The sequence below is a fragment of the Ambystoma mexicanum genome, chromosome 5p (assembly GCF_040938575.1).
Source record: "Ambystoma mexicanum isolate Mex_15411 chromosome 5p, UKY_AmexF1_1, whole genome shotgun sequence".
NCBI lineage: Eukaryota > Metazoa > Chordata > Amphibia > Caudata > Ambystomatidae > Ambystoma > Ambystoma mexicanum.
This window is the reverse complement of record NC_090930.1, coordinates 128649298-128670327: the sequence shown is the minus strand read 5'-3', so window position 1 is coordinate 128670327 and position 21030 is coordinate 128649298. Positions and strand designations below refer to the sequence as shown.

Below are 21030 nucleotides of genomic sequence, written 5' to 3'. Positions count from 1 at the left end.
AGCCAGGCAGCGTTCGGTTAGCCAACCAATGGTAGTGCATGATGTAGCCCGAGAGCCATCTTGAAATGGAAGCCTTGGACAAAGCCTTCCCACGGTTCACTGAACCAAAGTTCACAAACAACTGAAGTATTCCGAAAACTCTTTGTGCGGGTTACGTAGAACTTCAGGGCATGAGAAACGTTCAGCGAGTGCAAGGTCCTCTCCGCCGGTGAGAAAGGTTTTGGGAAGAAAACAGGCAACACCAAAGGCTCGTTGAGGTGGAATTCGTGGAAAGTCAGGTACGGTTGCTAGCAGGATAGGGCCTAGATGTCATCTACACACCTAGCAGAGATGATGGCCACAAGAAAAGCAGTCTTCCACGAGAGCAACTTGAGTGGGGCCTGATGCATAGGCTCGAAGGGGGCCCCATATGAGCCTAGTCAGAACCATGTTGAGTTCCCACGCCGGGGACGGAGCCTTCACCCGCGAGAAGGATCGGAAAAGGCCTTTGATAAACTCCTTGACGAGTCTGTGGGACCACAACGGTGACCTCCCTGGGGATCTGGTGTAGCGGGAGATGGCCGCCAGATGTACCTTGATGGATGCGTGAGCAAGCCCAGCCTTTTCCAAGGACAGCAAGTATGGAAGGATCTGATTAGCCGTGACATTCAGAGGGGTAATCTTCTGCGACCGCCACCATGTAGCAAAACGCATTCACTTAGGGCCGTAGCACTTCAAAGTCGGTGATGCCCTGGCCTTGGCGAGGACCTCCCTGCAGTCCGCTGGTAACTCAACCTCCAAACTCTAAGGCTGCAAGAGCCAAGCCTTCATGTTCAGCGATCCTGATTCGTGATGCAGGATTTCGCCTCCCTCTCTGGTGAGAAAATATGGAACAACCGGCAACTTGACTGGAAGCACCGCTGACAAGCTGAGAAGGTCCAGATACAAAATCTGGCTCAGCCACGCCGGGACGATGATTATCATCTTGCATTGGCACTGTCTGAGTGTGTTGATGACTCGTAGAAGGAGAGGGAACGCTTACAGAAACTACCCTTCCCACGGGAAGGAGAACGCGTACCCCCCAAGCTCCTCGGTTGGTGGAACCTGCTGACGGACGTCTGGTATTTGGAGTTCGCCACCATCGCAAACAGATCAATCTGGGATCTGCCCCATTCGCCGAACAGGCGGTCCACCTGATGCTGATGAAGCTCCCACTCGTAGAGAACAAAAATGGGGGCTCCAACCACGAATACAATTCTTGGCATTACACTTAGTTTAGAGTGCCTAACTTAATTTGTTATCTCTATTTCAATATATTGCTCAAACATCAATAAGCCATGTATCCTTGAAAGTAAGAAAACAAAATTTCAAGATAAAGCCAGTATCTTGAAACACTGCTTTTTGAATATTAGTAGTTACTTTATTAAATTTTGAGTTTTTTTTCTCTCTCTTTTTAAATACAGTTCATAATCTGCAGTTATAATTTTACAGAGTATAAACAGAATGCAGCATGGTAAAAACGTATAAAAAAGTATAACAACCAATTATAACGTCATTGGTGGGTTAGTACTATACGTGTGTTGCGAAATCACAGCAAAGCATACAGAAAAAACAAATCAAAATCCTAAATCTGAAAATGTTTGTAATAAACAGGTAAATTCCAGGTAATTTCCAGCAATCAAACAAAATCACCAAATATTTGGTATAGACAAAATAGGATAGTGGAGTGAATTCAACAATGGTCCAAAAACACCATGTAAATTGCAGAAGGCAAGTTAAGGAAGTGAAATGAATTCAACAGAGGACCAAAACTATCGGCCTATGCCAGGGGGAGGTGCCCCCTTTGAGGTTGGTGTGAACAGTCAAGAAAGCTCATGGCTTTGTCCAAGGGCGTTTCGGCTACTTGTTGGTAAGCCTTCGTCTGGGCCTCTGGAATCGGGCTCTCTAGAAAGGACCGGGGAAGGAGGAATAACAAAGGGATGGCAGAAGGAAAAGAAAAGAGGGTAGGGGGGAGGGAGGGTTGGGTTGGGGAGGAAAAGAAGCAGGGGAAGGGGAAAAGACAAATGAGACCCAAGGGTAGTCCCGGAGTACTGTTATTAAAAACTTTGTACAATAAAACACTACTACCTAGCAAATGGCCATAATAAAGGATACTTGCAAATTGGCAGCAAAACAATATCAGCCGTAGTCTGAAATGTTATTATGGAACTGAGCGTAGGCTCACCTGTGGGGTGAAAGCTGGGGAGGGAAAGGTATCCTGTATTCACTTCCTTCAGGTAAGTGGGTACAGGAAAGCGCTGTTTCTGATTAGAGATTCTTGTAGCTAGAAGGTTTCTACAAGTTTGGAAGGGTAGTCTCAGTCATGCGCTGGGGCTAGAAAGAGAACAGATAGACTAGTACACTGTGTAATGAGGTAAAACACAAATACCAAGAATGGTCTGGATCAAAGAGGCGGAAGAGAAAACATTCATACCTGCACACTGGGAAACACAAGTGAAGCTAGGGCTGCTTTGCAGAAAAATGATGTCACGGGTCATCGTCATGGATTGCATCTCGGACACAGTAGTTTGCATATGTGTAATTTCATAGCTAAAAGGTCGGCGGGTGGAAGGAGGGAAGAGCGGAGAAAAAGAGAGGGAAAGCAGGAACGTAAGGTAGATCTCTGCTATATCCATCACATTGAGCATATCGAGGCATAAAGCTCATCATGGAGGTCGCAGTGCAGGGGCTGGCTGCTTACCTTAATTCGAAAAATGCCTGGACAGCACGAGTGGATCGCTACGGGCTGTTTCCTGTAGCGGTATCCGGCCCACGGCTCTTCCGAGGTGCCGTGATTCAGCTGACTTGTCAGGAGAAGCTGCACGCATGCGCATGGAACTAGTAAGATTCCTACGCATGCGCGCACGCAGCAAGCGTCCAGCAGGTAGCTATGGCACACGGACAGGACAGTAGTCGATGCCTGCGCTGCCAAGCCATTCAGCAGGACTGAGCCAGCTGTCCGGGGTCCCGAACACCGTAGGTGTAAAGGTGGCAATGTAGTTTTCAAAATAGCTGCAAAAGATAGAAGGGCTAGCAGAGCCCCCTAACAGCATCAGAACTACTAGAAACATTCTTACGGGGCGTAGTCATATGCAGAGAGAGTTGTGTTAGAAGCATTATGTGGAAAAATTGTTGGAAAATCTTAGAGGACCGGAGCACTGGTAGCATGCTACATGATTTGGCATAAATGGATAGAGCCAAACAAATGAATGATGCGAGGTAAAACTCATGTAGCAGTTGTAAACCGCCCAAGGTCGACAAGAGGAATGTATGTATGTCAGTAACAGTACTGGTACCAGTAGGTACCTCCTCAAATAGGTACGTGGTCTATAGTGGAAAGTCCCCAAGGTGAATGGCCCATGGGGGGCAGTCGAAGGGGCATGGCTGTGTATAATAAAGCTTAAACACAGAGCATAGGTGTTTGTGTTGGTATGACTCCCATGTGACCTTGGCCTCATTCAGACCATGTGTTATTGTCTAGAGTTTAAAAATCCACCAGGCTTCTTTGTGTTTCAAAGCGTTGCTGATGTTGGCATTACTCTCCACCTTGTCAATCACCCACCAGGTGAAGTCATCTGGATCGTGTCGCAGTTCCAAGAAATGTGAAACTATTGGGGCATTGTGTGTCTTATAGCGGATACGTGAACGATATTCACTTATTCTCTTGTTGGCAGGTCTTTGAGTCTGTCCGATGTATCTGAGACCACACGGACACTCAATTAGGTAGATTGCATTGTTGGTTTTGCAATTAGAGAAGTGTTTGAGTACCCAATCTTTATTGCCAATGTTGAAAGTTTTCATTTTCTTCATCAGTTTGCATGCTACGCACTGGCCACATGGATGGTGGCCTGAAAGGTCCCTAAAGTTCCAGAGCGTGGTACGGGATGTTTTCTTTCATGAGTAAGTTGTTCCTTGAGATTTCTGGCCATCCTAGGTGGTAGTTCATCGGGCAGACCAAGTTGTATTAAAGGCCAAAACTTCTTGATTATATGTTGTATTTTAGTTGTGTTTGGTCCAAAGGTAGTGACACAAGTTATCCTTTCATTTTCCATAGTTCTATTTTTTTGGAGTAAGCAGGGACTCCCGGGGTGGTATATAATGCTCTCTTGTTGTTATTCCTTACCGGTAACCCCTTGCTCTAAGTCTCTGTTCTAAATCCGCTGCGTGTTCTTTATATTGGCCGATTTCTGTGCAATTCCGACGTAACCTCAAAAATTTACCATAGGGTAAATTGTTCCGTAGGTTTCTGTGATGCTTGCTGTTATAGTGCAGTAGGGTATTGCGGTCTATCTCTTTTCTGAACAGATTGCAGGAAAGTTTGTCCTCACTTGCCCCTGAAGGTCTAGGAAGTTGATGCTCTCTGTACTGTAGTTCATGGTAAATTGAATTTCGTGGCAGGAGCGGAGTTCCCTGCTGAGGGAGTCTGCGATGGTGTTCTTGACTCCTGCCAGGTGAAGAGGGACGAGGAACATCCCCTGTCTGACGGCTCAGTGCCACAAATCCTGGGCCTCCTTGGAGAGGGCTGGGGATCGAGTGCCACTCTGCTTCCTGATGTAGAACATGGTGGTGGTGTCTGTGAAGATACTCACCACCTTGCCTTTCAGAGATGGTAGGAACGACTTGAGGGCCCAGAAAACCACCCATAGTTCCAGGATGTGGATATGCAGATCCTTCTACTCTGGCAGTCACAGGCCTACAGCGTGCAGAAGTCCGGTGTGTGCTCCCCAATCTTCCAGGGAAGCATCCGTGGTGACCGTCTCCTGTTATGAGTGGTTTTGAAATCCCGTACCTTGAGCCATGTGGGAGTGGAACCCCCACCACTATCACCAGACGGAACTCCTCTTTGAGGGATCTTGTCCATGAAACTTCCGGACACCTGTATCCAACGGGCATGCAGGAATCATTGTAGGGGTTGCATAACTTTGGCAATTGTATTTGCTTTGTTCTATCCTCCTCTCCCTTTTTCCTATCTTCTCCCCTCTTCCCCTTACTTTCTTCTATGCACTTACTCTATCAGAATTGTCCTTGGACCTAGTATGATAGCAATCTTGTCTGACTCCTCCCACTCCCCTTACCGGTTTCCCTCCCACCCCCATCCAGCAGTATCTGAAATGTCGTCAGGCCTAGTACGATAGTAGCTTGTTTTGTTCCTCCCCTAGCTTTCTGCACCCCTCCCCCTGACCTTTTGTTAATCTCCGGCTCTACCAGAAATGTTGTCAGGCCTAGTACGGTAATCGCCTTTCTGTTTCCATTTCCTTCGAACTCTTCTCCTCCTTCCTTATCCATTTCTTAGCTCTTGCACTATCTGAAATGTCGCCAGGCCGAATACGATAGTTAATTTCACATTCTTAATTTTCATGGCATGTAAGAATTGTATTTTCTCTTGATCCCTCCCTTGCCTTGAAGTGCTTTGAAACACATTGTTTATAGGCGCTATATAAACTAACCTATCATATCTGTAACCTGCAGGACGACATCATGCCCAGTAACGACTTGATAACCGGCACCATGGCCGTCTTCGCCGACGACAGTCGTATCTTTCCTTGAATGGCTGCTAGCCTCTCTCCGAGGGCGACGCCAGGCAAGACACTGTTGAGTCTGCTGCTAGCCTCTCCTCCGAGGGTGACGCCAGGCAAGACACTGTTGAGTCTGGTGCTGAGGAACAGAGCGTTCTGCGAGGGCGTTCAGCAGGACTTCGGATAGTTGACAGAGAATCCCAGCTCCGTCAATAGTCAAGACGGTCATCGCTGTTGTGTGTTCATCTGGCAGTACCCACAAGCAAGAGCGTATCAGCCAGTCGTCCAGGTACGGGTATACGTGTATGCTCTGCAGATGTAGATGGGCCGCCACTGGTGCCGGGCATTTTGTCAACACTCTTGGGGCCGACTTCAAACCGAATTGTAGGGCCTTGAACCGATAGTGCTTGCCCTGCACCACGAAGCATAGAAAATTCCGATGTTCCTTGTGAATGGGGATGTGGAAATCGGTGTCCTCCAGGTCCAACAAAGTCAAGAAATCCCCTTTCTCCAGCACGTGCAGCCCTCTGTCCTCTTTCTGACTAGAAAGTATCTGGAATAGACTCCGGAGCCCCAGAGCCGTTGGGGGAACTAACTCGATCGCCCCTTTTCGTAGCATGCTCACAAAAGAGAAAACCTCTTCCAGAAGCTGACGGATGTGCTGCTCCAGACGGGGAACCAGAAGAATACAAGGATACCTGCATTGAAACGCCAAAGTGTGCTTATAGGCAAGAACGTCCAGCACCCATCTGTCGGTGGTGATCTTTCTCCACCTCATCAGCCGGCCTCCGACCGGGGTGCACGAGTTGTAGCCTGTCGTCTTGGTCGGCTCAGGCTTGGTGGGCGCCGGCGTCCTGCTCTGCAAGCACAGTGTCCTCTGCTACCGTAGGACTCAGAGCGACCTCTGTAGGATTCTTGCATTGAGGACCGGGAAGGCTGTCTGTAAGAAGTGGAGAAACCTTTTGATGACCTGCTCGATTTTTCCCTGTAGGAGCGAAAAGATGACAAGCGATGCTGCTGCAGAGTGCCGAGGGAACGGGGCGTCTTCGTATCCGTCTTGATGGCCTGGAGGGACTCGCCGACGGCCTTCCCAAACAGATTCTCCCCAAAGGGCATGTCCAGTACCTTCACCTGGACCTCGTGACAGAAGTTAGGGGCCTTCATCCTTCCCTGTCAAAGAATGCAGACACCATTCCCAATCTGGCGGAACCCCGTGTCCGCGACATCCACTGCCACTGTGATGGCATGGTCCGATGCCACCACTCCTTCCTGGAAGAGGGGGAGGGCTTCCATCTTCTTTTCGTGAGGGAGGAACTCCACAATCAGTCCTAGTTTGTACCACAATTCCCTGTCGTACCTGGCTAGGATCGCTAGGGTGTTGGCCGCCTTGATTGTGGATGCCGTCATGTAAATCACTTTCTTTCCCATGGCGTCCATCCTTTTCCCCTCGCTGTCCGGAGGCACTGACGATGATGAAGACGGGTTAGCCGTCTGACCTAGTCCGGCGATGGCTACAACCTCAGGCCCTTGGGTTCGGAGTCTGGCACCCTATACTTGGCTGGAGCCGTGCAACGGTTCTTCATAAGCGCCAGGCCTGCTTACCAAATATTGTACAGAAAGGGAACCGCCATGATAGTCTTCCTTTTGGCCCTCTTGCCTTTGATACAAGTAACCCGCCTTCTTGGTTTCCTCAGGTACCAGTTGAAAACGCTTGGATGCCCAGGCGATCATGGAGTGGAACGATCCCACCTCGTCTGGCGACTATGAGGGGCATCCAAATGTGGCGACTCAATGTCCGCAGGGACAAACTCTTCGTCCCTATCCGTAGTCGTGCCGTATCCGTCCCCGTATCAGGGTCCGCTGACGGAGATGGGGCCCAACGTGGTGGAGGAGAATGATAAAGGGGCGTCAGATGATGCTTCCTCTTTTTCGTCGGCGGTTGATCAAGGACCTGGAATGCTGCAGGTACCGGTGCTGGGGGCATCCTCATCTGAATCTCTGAAACCAAGATGTGGAGAGTTGATAGAATGTCCAAGGAAATGTCCCTCAGCTGAGAAGGCTGAGAAGGCAGAGAAGGAAAACTAAACCTTGCGTCGTCTTCCTCGACTCTTGGGACTCTTGATCCTTGTCGTCCGTGGACGAAACCTCCATAGTTTCAGCAGCGACCTGAGACTGTTTCAGGGCGCTCCTCGCCCCCCTCGCCCCCCTCGCCCCTGGTTTGTCACCCTGAGGGGCCTGAACCGGGGTCTGGGCCGGTGCCTTAACCCCTTTTAGTGTCACACTGTGCGGACAGGGACACTTTCTGTGCTACAGGAGCCACCCTCGTACGATCAGCGCCCGCAGGTGGCCTTGGTAGTGGTAGCCGTTGACGAAGTCGCTGACGAAGACTTCAATTGTGCCGGTTGAGCCTGCTTGGTGCTGCACAGCCTTCTTCTCCTCCCCCCTTGGCTTATCAGATCTCTCCCGTAGCTTTGCCGGGGTGGAAGACTTCCTCTTTGCAGAGAAGCTTGATGGTAGGCTGGTTAGGGAGGCAGTGGGGTATGTCGATCGCGCCCTATCCAACTTGGGACCCGCATCAACAGCGAACCCGGTGGACTCAAGACTTCCAGATCTTGGCCTCGTCTTGGATCCCCACAGATGGGGCATCCTCAAAGAACTACTGCTCCTCTGACTGGCGGATCTTGGATGAGGCATGACCCTGCACAGAGCACGGGTCAGAGGCCTTGTTGGATTGAAGCCATGCCGCCAGCCTACTGTGCCAGTCTTTCGCCCTCTTCTTAGAAAAACCTTGGCATATCGCACACTCTACCTCCTTATGGTCCGGGGTGTAGAAAGTAGAGGCATTGTAGGTGCTTGTCTTCCACAAACATTCCGTAGCCTGCATTTGGTGCAGGGCCTGAAGAGGGACCTTCCCTCCTCCTCCATCGACATGGTCGTAGAGCACTTTGTAGGCCCTAGATGACCTTTTAGAAACTTCGATGAATCTGCACCCTTGAGGGGCCCGGAACTTAACCGACTACCATTGCCGGTAGATGAGGAAAAGGGAAAAGAGCACACAGGCTTCTTTGGAACAAAAATCAAAACTTTTCTCATTGAAAAACTGGAAAAGAAACATGCAAATAGCTTGGAGAGCAACACTGAAGCATTGTAACCCTCACCTTGTATCCACAGGGACGCCACTCGACTGGAGTGGAGCGCTTCTGGGTTGGATTCACCTCCCCCGGCGACTTGCGCTGCCGTGGGTCTATTCTGGAAGACACACGTTCAGTTTTAGCCACAATCACCTTCTCTCGGGCCCGCCTCCCAAGTGTTCCCCTTGCGACCCCCTTAGAGCCTTCCTCACCTTGTATTTCGATAAGGGGCGCTCTCCGTCCTGCTGTTCTGTGCAGGGGCGCGTCGTGGCTGGGCACCTTTCGGCCAAGTTACTTCACTGGCGTGGGCCCGGGAGTCCAGGCCGGCTGCGACTCCACTCTTGAGGTAAGTCTTTATTTCTAATAGAATGTGTGTCCGCAATAGTTGTTGCCCTGTTAACCTTCTTCTCTCGTAAGTGCAGAAGGGATGATGAAGACATCGAGCTGATGGAGAGGGCGGTGCTCGAGAAGGTAAGAGAATGCGCGATGCACGGCGCTATGAGCGTCCTCTGAATAAGGCTAACATATGCTATTCTTCCTTGCAGGTCGCCGAGAAGTTCCTGGATGAAATGGGGCCAGATGGAAGCGGAGTGTAGTGTGGAAGATGTCCGGACCGTTGTTGAATTCCAGGAGAGCGATAGGTAAGCAGAGTCTGTAGGCGATAGAATCGGAAGGCGAACGCTTACTAAGTGTCTTCTTCTTATCTCTCCTCTCTAGGATGTTGCTTGCGGATGAACACGAGCTCCAGGGAAGACTCAGGAGCAACTGAGGAACTGGATGCTGAACAGGTAAGGAGGAACAATGGTGGTGTTCTTCTCCCTGTAGATGCAGGCCAAAGATTCTGCGAGCAGGACTTGGTGAATGTCACGCTGCGAGTGCAGAACAACACGAAGCGCGTGCCTCAGCTCGGGCGTGGCTTAAATAGCCAGCAAGTATCCCAGGTGCCTCCAAGGCGGACCACGCCCTAGATGCTAGACTGCATGATGCAGTTCCACGCCAAGCCTTGTGGGGGCAGCCGTGTTGGTCCATTCCCCAATGGCAACTATACCTGCCATATGAGCCTGGCGCCAAAGGCCCCAGGACTGGCTCCAAGACAGCCGATGGGGGCATGATTGGGCCCTTGGGGCATTGCAGGAACACTATGGCGAGGGCCAGAGACCCCGAGTTCCCAGGTCAGGGGCTATGGTCGGGACAAGCATGCAGTAAAAATCTGAAGATGGCTGCCAGAGGCGGGGTCTTATGGAGAGGACGGTCATTGGATGGAGTAATATGGCCCAGAGGACAGTGATTGGTTTAGAGGAGAAATACAGTTTTAAAGTGAAAGTGAAACTGTTTTTCTTTTACTGAGGATTCCCAGCCTGACGACAGTGAATATTCATGAGCATGTGAATCCTGGAGAATTATAATTGTTCTTAACACCAGCAAATGGTTTCTAAGCACAGGATTGGGATTCAAGCCTGTGTTGCGCTGCCTTGTCTTGCTTCCAATACAAGCGTGTTGCCCCGGAGCTAGCCTTCCTCCCCAGTTGAAGTCAATGTTCTGGTCATAGCTGAAGGGTTTCATTACGTTGGAACCAAAGATGAGACCACCAAATGAGTATCAAAATCATTAAGACGCCCCTCAGCAACACCAGATTATGAATCCCAGAGTCCAGTCCTCGTGCAGGTGTGATGCACAGTTTCAGGGATGTTTCCGAAGTAAGATTCTCCAGAGACCCCCGAAGGCTTTGGCAATGGTGCAACAGTGCACAGGCGACTAGCAGACATTAGGAGGACAGATTATTAAGATTCTCCGCCCGCCAACATAGGGAAGGGTCGGAGTAAGAAGCACACAATTAGGTTTTAGAACTGCGGTTAGAGATCACCGGGGATGCTCCATTCCTATGTTGTCTACATGCTCAGGAGCAAGATTCCCATGATGGAGTTGGCATTAAGTGACCCAGACAAGACATTTTATAAATGATTCCTTCTCTGGACCACACCAGAGGGGTACCAGCAAACATAGAGCCCTCAGGTTTCAGGTTAGTGATGCGGTCGGTCAACAGCAAGCAGCATGAGCCCCTGGAGCGTCACAGTTTGGGGAGATGGAACCAGGATACTTGCCAGGTGTCCCCAGATGAAGAAAACCTGGTCCATCATTCATGGAGGATCGCTAGGCAGTCTGCAGAAAATGGGCTCCCGCTTCTGGGACAGGTAAGAAAGGCACTGCTAGGAACTTCAGTGAGATGGGCCTTTGGACAGCAGAGCTAATACAGCTGTCCCTGCCGATCAGAGCTAAGGAGTGCTGGCGTTTGTAACTTCTTTATCACTGGAAAGGCAGTGCTTTGACATCAGACTCAGTGGAATGCTTAAGGTTCCGGTGCAGAGCTTCAGTTCCTTCCCATGAGCAGCATTTCTCCAGATGTATAAGTTTTGATTCCAGTAGCAAGAGACAGTGAGTGGTGATGGGGTCTTCCTCACACAGGACACAGGACTCTACTAAGATAAACATGGAAGCCAAACAATGGCCTGGCCACCAATACGAACATCTCCAAGCATTCACAGAGTGATTTCACACTCAAACAACGAAATCTATGTTCTCCCTACAACTAGTTCAGGCTTCTATAGCATCCAGCTCAGAGAAACAGCCATCCTCTGGGGATCAGGACTCTGATGAGAGCAAGCAACCTCCATTTTAGGTATTTGGAGGAGTCCGTAAAAAAACAGCTAGTCAAAATAGTTCAACATGGTGAAAGTAATTTTGCACAACGGGCAGCAGTCACCAGTCTACATCCATCATTAAGTAGAATAAAGCTTCCCTGGGAAACTCTGGGGTACCAGGGTCTTGGGAGTCTTAAGAACTCTAAGATTGAGCACACAAAAATACAGTGTCACCCTTAATTCTTCCTCCTAATCAGGCTTAATGTAAAGACTCTCTGGGAGTCAAACTAAAGAAGCCAGCAAAGACTGCAGGGAAATCTCCAAGTTAGGCATACGAGCCTCAAAAATTGCATTTTGACCCAACATCCCTGATATCCAATAAAGGAGTAGATGGCATACCAGAGCAGACTTCAATAATCCTAGCAGGCTAACCTGAAGGATTCCCATTTAGCGTGAGTGAAGACAGCTCCTGGAAACAATCATATTTTACCTTATTTCCTCAAGCCTAGGTACTTGTTTCGCCAGCATGGAATAGTTCACAGACCCCAGAGTCCTGTATGCCATTTCCTGGAACAGAAAGAGGTGCTTCAAGCAAAGAATTGGGTCCCGAACAGAATTTATTGTTGTTTCTCTTCCAGCACAGGCAAAGCTGAGAGGTTCAACATATTAGAGTTCGTGTCCAGAGCATAGCTTTGAAGCAGGTTTAGCACAGCACAGTGAAAATACTTCCCATGTGCGCCTAATGGTTTTAAGATTGACTGACTAGCAAAACGCATACACGTTGAGATTGTAGTCTGCATGCAGGCATCGGAAACATGCCGATACAGTTCCAATGCAGGTATCTGGCATTTGAACTCCCTCTGCATGGTTTAAAGCCAACATTATCATCATCATCACTATTATTATTATCATTAGGGTATTCATTGAGCGCTGATCTAGCTTCTGGAAGCAACGGAGTGCTTTACACTCCTAGGGGGAAGAATAAGGTTAGGGCGCACAGAAAAAAGGGAGTGGGGATCTAAGAACAGGGGAAGGTGGGGCAATAGTCAGCAATGGATCTACAAGTAACCAGGGAATCAAACAGTGGGTATTAGATCACCAGGTCTCAGGTAAGGTGGGGAGTGGACGGTTTATGGACCTAGATGTTAGGGAGGAGCTATTCCTTGAAGAGGAGGGTCTTGAGCTCCTTCCTGAACTATAGAAGCAAGTTGGCGAGTCGGATGTTGATGAGGGAGGAGTTTCCAGAGACTTGGAGCATAGACGGAGAAGGCATGTCTTTTAGTTTTATCCTTCCTACACCAGTCAAGTTCATGTCTTTATTGCTTGTGGATCGTAGACCTCTGGAGATGCTGTGTTTCTCAATGAAATAGCCTGTGGACTTCAGTGCGATGATGGTCAGGGTGATGTGGTTGATAGTCCTTTGATGAGTCTTGCTGCAGCATGCAGTAAACATCACAGGGGAGACAAAGTAGGTGCCGGAAGGCCTTCCAAAGGGGCATTGCAAGCATCCAGGTGGGAGAAGAACAAGGCTCGAACAGCAGTTGGGAATTTGTTTTCTGGGATGAAGAGCTTGACTTTCTGCAGGAAAGTTGTTACCAAGCAGTTTGTGTCTTCATTGCTATGTGATGTTTGAAGGAGAAGTATATGTCAATGTCCAAACCATGGTACTTGGCGGATCTGACCAGCTGGGGTGTGAAGCTCTCAAGGTGCATAGGAGAAAGCCATGTCTGGACGTCTGGTTTTGTTGGTCAAGTTTTTACGGGTGACCTATGCAGTGCCTGTTCTGCAATGGTGTCTTAAGTCACTCAACATTTAACAGAACACAGAGGATTAGAACAGATCTAGTTACACAGCTGGATATGACAGGTGTGCAAACATAATAAATGGTTTCCAGGAAGAGAATGGAGGGGTTAGGCTTCCAGGCTGCAGATTGTACACTGGAAGGGGAGGCAGGTGGCCACACATACCTTATGATGGACACAATGGTTCCTACACAGCAGTTCCAGGGTCCAGATGGCTGGTGACAGGAGTAGTGGCCAGGTGGTCAAAAATAGGCAGGCCCCCTTGGGAGGGGAGGAATCTGTTCACAGGAAGGCGATTGGAGGGGGCTTGAGGGGGAGCCAGCGGGGTGGGAGGATTGCCTCCCACAGTTTGCATTAAAAGCTCACATCTGTTGCCTGGGCTAGAGGATTCTTGGGGGGCAGTCCTTGGATTGGCTTCAGTCACACAGTGCAAGATGCAAAATACATTTGGGGAAAGTGAAGTAAAACTACAGTGGGGAGAGTTGGTTAATACATTAAAATGCAACAAGTGACTGCCATTAACACACTGCCTCCTTTGGATAAACTATTCAGAAAGAAATGATGGCAGGAGATTTGGCAGTTCTAGCAGAGCTTTCACAGATATCATTCGCTGATCACATGCACCTTAACAATCACATTTATCATAGTGGCCATTATTTATCATAGCCTGCATAAAACATCAGACCACATACAGAAAAAGGAAAATAAGTCACCTAATGATCAATAAAAATGAAAAAAAGAAACACCAAACACAGGAGGCACAAATTCAAGTATAAATTGACAGCCAAGCAATCGAAGCTCACTTGCCAGCGCAATACTATAAATACGCACAGCACACCATGTCTTACTTGGCAAGAGTCAAATATTGCTAGCCAATGGCTAGTGGCGGGTGCAAACATTGTGCTCTTACATAAGGCAGGTGTGTTGTTCAATAAATCAAAAAACAACTTCTAGACCAATTGCTGCAGTCATTAGTACGTTCACAAAAGAGATGTTGACTTTATAAAATCGGCTTGTTCTCATGGCAAGAGTCAGTTTATGAAAGCAAGGAATGGAGGGGGAAAAAGTAGATTGAAATAGAAGAGCTGAAAATGTGAAGTTATAAGCTACAAGTCAGGTATAAAAGTTAACCCTACCACTCAGTTCTTCACATACACACAGCATACCATTTCCGACTCGCCAAAAGGTAATCACAGGCCAATTGCTAGTGGTGAGTGCAAATTCTGAGGCCTGGATATTTCATCAGTTGCAGTGGTATTATCTGGAACTCAAAGATCAGAAACCTGTGCTTTATTCTACCAGCAACAAAAATGCTAACGAAGGTGGTCAAAAGGACCCTAATGCAGTAGAGTAGACGACGCACAGGTAACGCATGTAGTATGGAAAAACGGGCTTGTCATAGCATGAACCAGTAAATAGTTCTAAGTCAACAAATGACCACAATTGTTGAAATGACAGAGAAACTCAACAACAAATGAAAAAGTACTTACAGTGCTAGTGTCACACACAAGACTAGAGGTCCCCACAAGTCCCCTGTCAGAAGAAGAAAGACATTCAAATATTATGATACTAACGAGGAGCAAATGAACATATATTTCAAATTCTGCATGATGACTCAGCCCTTTGTCCCTCCGATATCTATTAGTTGAGTTCAATTAAAATCTATGTCGCCTGGCTGTAGCACATCGTATCAGTCAACATTAGACATACACCTACCCCCATGCAATTCTGGCAGGAGCTCACAACCATCCTCTTCATGGAGCACCTTCTACATGCACCGAACTCACTCCGATCCCACCTGCCGGCCACGCCCACCTCACCCCAATTACTGCTCCTGTTACTTAATTGTTTGCAACACAACCCTCATGTAACCTGTGCTCCCTAATCCATATTCCTATTAAACCTCTGTTGTAAAGTGTGTCACCGTTAGGTACCAGGATGTAGCCACTGATCATGTGCCACTCCACAAGCAGGGCTCACTAACCGAGGGTTCGAAATTGAGGGGAACTGGGAGCTATTTAGCTCCTTCTTCTAGCACAGTAGAGCCTGGTTAGCTTGAAACCAACAGCTACCAGGAGCTACATTTGGCTCCTACTGTCAACTGGTGCTTTCCAAACATGTAAATTTGACATTATCTTGGAGTATTTGTATTTGAGAATGTTAATAAAGAAGAATTATAACACATCTAATATAAATGTAAACACAATGGTTGAAACAAAATGGGCAAAACGTTAAAGGAGCATCTCTGGCAGCTCCTAGTTCCCCTGCAGTGATGCCCGACAACCAGGAGCTGGTTTTAGCTCATGCTCATCGAATCTCAATTTCGAACCCTGTAACCCCATGGAGCCGCCTGCTCCAAAGGCATTACAGACTCTTGATCTGCTTGAAGAAGAGGGCCTATATCCAATCCCGCATCTCTACGGCCACCAACACCACGGCTGAACTCTTCAAAATCTGAACTCGCCAACCATGCTGCAACCACTCCACTTCTCCTCTGCCTTCCCTGGCCCTCTGTACTTCTCTGGCCTCTCACTTCATTTCTAAATGCCAGGCATCTTTGTCCTCTCTTTCCTCTACTCCTCACCCTTCTCCCTCACCCGCTCTCCAGCCTCCCTTGGCCCCTGCCCCTCCCCCCCTTCCAACTCTCCTCTTTTTCTCCCATAACACCAGATGAGGTTTCCAGACAAGTCAGTTCTATGAAGGTATCATCCAAACAGGTGCATCCTTGCTCGTCCAGAACTATCAAGGATGACATTGTCTCCCTTACTCCAGAATTGGCCGATTTCTGCAATTACTCCTTTGCCACTGGATCCTTCCCCTCACTCCTCAAGCACTCCTTTGTGCATCCTCTCCTCAAAAAGCCTTCAGCCAACCATTCTGTCTGGGAAACTACTGCCCTATTTATATTACCCCCTCCCTGGGCAAACTCTTGGAGAAGCTGGCCATCTGCCAGCTTATCCACCACACTGAATCTGTTGGTTGTCTCCACGACCACCAGTCTGGCTTCAGAGCTGCCAGAAGCATGGAAACCACTCTCCTGAATACCTGTGAAGACTTGCTCTCTAATCTTGATTTTAGCTCCCCTTCCGTTCTCATCCTTCTTGACCTTTCCTCTGCCTTTGATCTGGTCAATCATGCCACCCTGATAAATCAGCACTGTGATACCCTTGGCATCTCTGACCTGGCTCTGGACTGGCTGACCTTCCTTTAAGACCGGCCTTCCCAGGTTCAACTGGCACCTTTTCTCTCCACCATCTCTCTCCACACCTACAGTGTTCCCCAGGGCTCTATCCTCTAGCCTTGGCTTTTCAATATCTACCTGGCCCCTCTAGCCCATTTGATCTCCACCTTCTGTCCTAACTTCCAGTGTTATGCGGATGACGCTCGGCTCTCCTTCAATCTTTCCCACCTCTGCCTCCTCTTCTTCTCTCATTCCCGACTGCCTTTCTGCACTTCAGCTATGGTGCACTGCCAACGATCTCTGCCTTAATGCCAGTAAGACGGAGATCTTTATAATTGGGACCTGTGCTCCCTGTTTCCATCCCACACTCGGCCCTCTCCTCTATGCCCCCCCCCACCCTCACACTCTTGTGAGGCAAAAAACCTTGGTGTCATCTTCGACTCCTCTCTCTCTTTCTCTCCTCAGATGACGGACCTTGCCAAGAAGGGCCACTTCCAGCTTCACCTCCTCAGAGGCATTCTCCCTTTCCTCACCTTCCCCCAGACACTCAATGGCTCCAGAGCTCTGGTCCTCTACAGGCTCGCCTAATGCAGCAGCCTCTTCCTCAATATGCATAAATCCTCCCTTTGCCCCCTTCAACTGATCCAGAACAGGACTGCAAGTCTTATCCTTTGCCTCAAGCCCAGAGACTGCACCTCCCCAGCCCTAACATCTCTCCACTGGCTCTTGGTTGCTGCAAGGATCAGGTGAATGACCCTCTGCATCATCCGCAAGGCTTTCTGGGGCCTGGGATCCCTCTACATCCGACTGTCTCTCCCTAAATACCTCCCTGCGGCCATCTGGCTCTAACTCTCTGCAGATCAGACGCTTTTCCAAGCAGAGAGTAGGGGGGTAGATCTCTATTCTCCGCAGGTGGCTCCCTCTGGAATGTCCTCCCTGCTCGTCTCAGACTTGAGCCGGATCGCCTTAAGTTCCGGAAGCTTCTCAAAACCTTCCCTTTCTCTTCTTCATTCCCGCCCCCCCTCCCTTGCTAATGTCCCTGACTGCCTCTTGACGGGCTACCTGGTTCGCTCCGTGTCTTACAGGGCACCAGGACTACATAATTCCAGTCTACTCCTGCACTTCATCAAAAAGAAACTGCCCCCCACACCTCCAGCTGCACTTGCCCTTCTGGGCTCCTTCCCCCGCACTAGCCTGATGGCTTGCACGCTGTAGCCCTTCCACCACACTTCCTTGCACTTATCTCGTGGCCTCCCTTGCCCTGCTCTGTCTACCTACCTTCCCCTGGCACTCGTTCGCACTGGCCCTTCCGTCCTGACCAGCACTTCTCCCCCCCTCTCCTCTCCCGTTGCACTGCCTCTACTGCACTTGCACGTTCTGAATGTCACAAGGCCTAGTGGGATCTTCTTTTGTTTTTTCCTCCCCCCATTTCCCCACCCTCTTTTCTTTATGTGCCTTGAAGCACTTGTGTATAGGAGCATTATAAATACCCAATAAAAATATTTTTATTTTTAAATTGCCATTTCCCTCTCACATCTCCCACATAGCACTCTCCTCCATGCTCTCGCTACACCTCTAACACAGCACGTCCCTACATCCCACCTCTACATTTCAACCTAGCTCTCTCTCTAAAAATGTATTAGTTAGTATGCTATCTCCTCAACGTAAACCTATCCTTAAAAAGCATTGGATTAACCCAGCTTTATGCCATCTTTCTAACAAAACGAAAAAAATACATACACAATCCTAGCACCAAGCTTCTGTATTTAGTATAAAAAATACTAATTGGTCATGTACCAATCGCGTGACAATTTTGCAATCCATGATCTCATAATATATATATATATTTTTTTTTTTGCTGTTTTGCACAAGTCATTATGTTTACAACAGATGTTTACAGGCACCAAGCACTTTATAGAATTGTAAATACTTAACTGGGATTAATATATCCGAATTAAATGCTGCTTTGCATATTTGCACCAGTCAGATTGTTTACAGTACATTTGTGTGTACCGGCACTATGCACTTTATACATTGATGTTTGTCCCAGTCCCAGGATACCTTCGTATAAGTATGGCCAGCAATTATGCTAGATGTATATAAAAGGCGACCCCGACGGGCATTATACATTCGTGCTAGCAGTAACTATGGGCAGCACAGAACGGCGTTCCCTTCTGCACAGTGGGCATTTTTTCACTTGTGACAGTAGTAACCAGGGACAGCACAATACAACGTTCCCTTGGGCACACATAATAGGCTAATATGATATCTATGGCATGCACGGACAGCTTAAGCACGTTACATGTAAAGTGGCCACTGATATTGGGAAATGTTTTGCACTAAGCACTAATATTTTCGTAATGAGTTTGCAATACAAACTTTCCATATCGCTTGTAAAAATGTTAAATGTTCAAATGTAAAGCAATGTGTTTGTAACTTTTTTTCACTAGCTTTCAGCAATTATGCTGTTCTTTGCATGGGTTAAGATGTCTGCCATTGTGGAAGTAAAAAAGCATTGAGCATCTAATGGAGACACTATCTGGATTCAAGGGGATAGAGACTAATGAGCCTCTTTAAAGTCACCTTCACTATGTTTGCACTTCCTACATGATCAAGCGGTGTGTGCACAGCGAAACGCGCCATTTTTGACTTTTTCCTTGCCATGCTGACCTATGAAAAATAAAGGCTTGTCAGTCTGGATCAACTTTGGTGTTCCTGCCTCTTTGTAGAGAGTCATCCTGCCAACTATTCCCTGGTCCCATCACGGATCAGGTTACTGGTGACACAGAGACAGACAGACAGACAGACAGACAGACACACACACACACACTCCCTCCCCCCCCCCACCTCCCTCATCCCCAGGGTTTGCAATACAGAGAGATACTATCATCAATTGAGTAGTGCTGGCATAATATGCTAGATATTTACACCATAGGTCAGACTTCATTCTCTCATTACCAAGTACTCACATTAATAGGTCAGGTTGTTCCATCGAATTGCAAGTTTCTCTCATATGCCACTTACATGAAATGCTAGTACTAAACCTTATGCAAGGTTGTGCCTGGTCATTAAATGCCCATGTGTTCACACTATTTTCAAACACACGGACAGCAAAATATCTGCCCACTATTGACATGGTATTGCTATCATTTCCTCAGTTATGCAGAGGCGTAGATGTGCAGAATCATTCCTGTTGTCAAGCCTCGCATGACATCAAGATACTACCCCAAAGGTCAGGCGGGGCTGGAGAGTAGGAGATGCCTCGCTTTCCTCAGCAGCATCAAGAGAGGAATGTGCAATTTCCTTGGGGCAGAACAAGTGGTTGGAGCATGAGGAGGGCAGGGAAGCTGCACTAGTTTTCCGTTCCTTCCCTTTGGTACGTGGCCTCCAAAGACAAACATTCCAGAGGAGAGTGAGATGGGTATAAGCCACACAGTTCCCTCATGCCCACCACCCACTTCAGGAGGCCCATTCTTTCTTCAACTTCCAATGTCCTGGTGAGAGATGTCGCAGAAGGAAAAACACTAATATACTGAAACAGTAGACATCATATAGTCTACCATCAATTGCTTCTATAGAGAAAGGATGAGGTCAGTCCTCACTTCATGAAATCCCAGTGAGTAGAGAGGCTGAAATTCGATCTCCATTGAAAGTCTCACTGTAGAGATATATGCGGCCTAGATGTTCTGCACAGGCGGAGGGATGAAGTAGGTACTGTGCCACGGTCACACTGAAGAGGAAAATAGATTAGGTTTGGGAGGTACTCGGGATCGCCACTCACTTTCATTCTGGCCCTGCAGTCCAGGGCCACTATATACCATGCCGAGACTGGTTTGTTAAAACACTTAAGACTTCCTAAAATACCCACCGGGGTCCAGCCACACTAGCAACTGCGACTCCATAAAGGGTTCTGGAAGCTGCAGTTTAACATTTAGAAAAACAGCTTGAGAAACTAACCTAACCTGTTAAGAAGGAAGTTCTGCAATTTCGCAAGAGCCAGTGAGATTGTGTCTCATATCTCAGTCCACATCCCTGGTGCCAGAAAGGTTCCTGCTCGGGCGGATGTGAAACCAGTAGTTGTCCCTGATTGGACAACTACTGGCTGCTTGAATGGTGCAGATCCTTTAAATGGTTGGGTTGAGACTTGCCTTCAGCTCCAGTTTTGTATAAGAGGAGTACTCCTGCAGCCATTCTGGAGATCTACGTTGGAGCCAAGAATCCTTCGAAAAAGAGCAGACGGTTGATGACAGGACGTCTGCAGTGGAGCAACATCCCTTCCAATGACTGGCCCGGTGAAGCCCTGCTCCTCTGCCTGATCTCTGAAGACCTTTGTTGGTGCTTCGACCCTTGTACTAGTGGGACCAACTAGTCTATGTATTCTCAGGGTTGCATGCCCCACGAGCCTTTGGAAGTATCCCTGGACTGCCCGGTTGGCTGACCAGCTCCCTCACAGCCTATCTCGCCAGAATAGTCACAATTCCACATTCAACCCGGAACTTTGGTGGTCGCCAGCTTATGCCATAAGTCGCATCCTCCTGAATTTTCTGCTTCCTTATTTATTTTTGCATTTATAAGCATGCTCTGAACACTGGGGCAAATAGGCGCTGGTTACACAGTATATTGTACAGGTAAAAGCAGTAAGAGTGTAGTCAGAAGAGAAGTGAATAACCATGTTTTAGGTGTTTCCTAAAACTCCAGTATGATGGTTCCACACAGAGAGCGGGAGGGAGATAGTTCCATAGC

The 21030-nt window shown here is 48.2% G+C and overlaps 1 protein-coding gene across 1 annotated transcript in view; it reads right to left on the bottom strand.

The window, feature by feature from the left end:
* YIPF6 (Yip1 domain family member 6) overlaps positions 1-21030 on the bottom strand; it is a 355485-nt gene that overhangs the window by 176871 nt on the left and 157584 nt on the right. Inside the window, exon 4 of the mRNA XM_069612519.1 lies at positions 14597-14639. Coding sequence (XP_069468620.1) covers positions 14597-14639 — 43 coding nt within the window. The remainder of the gene's footprint in view (positions 1-14596; positions 14640-21030) is intronic.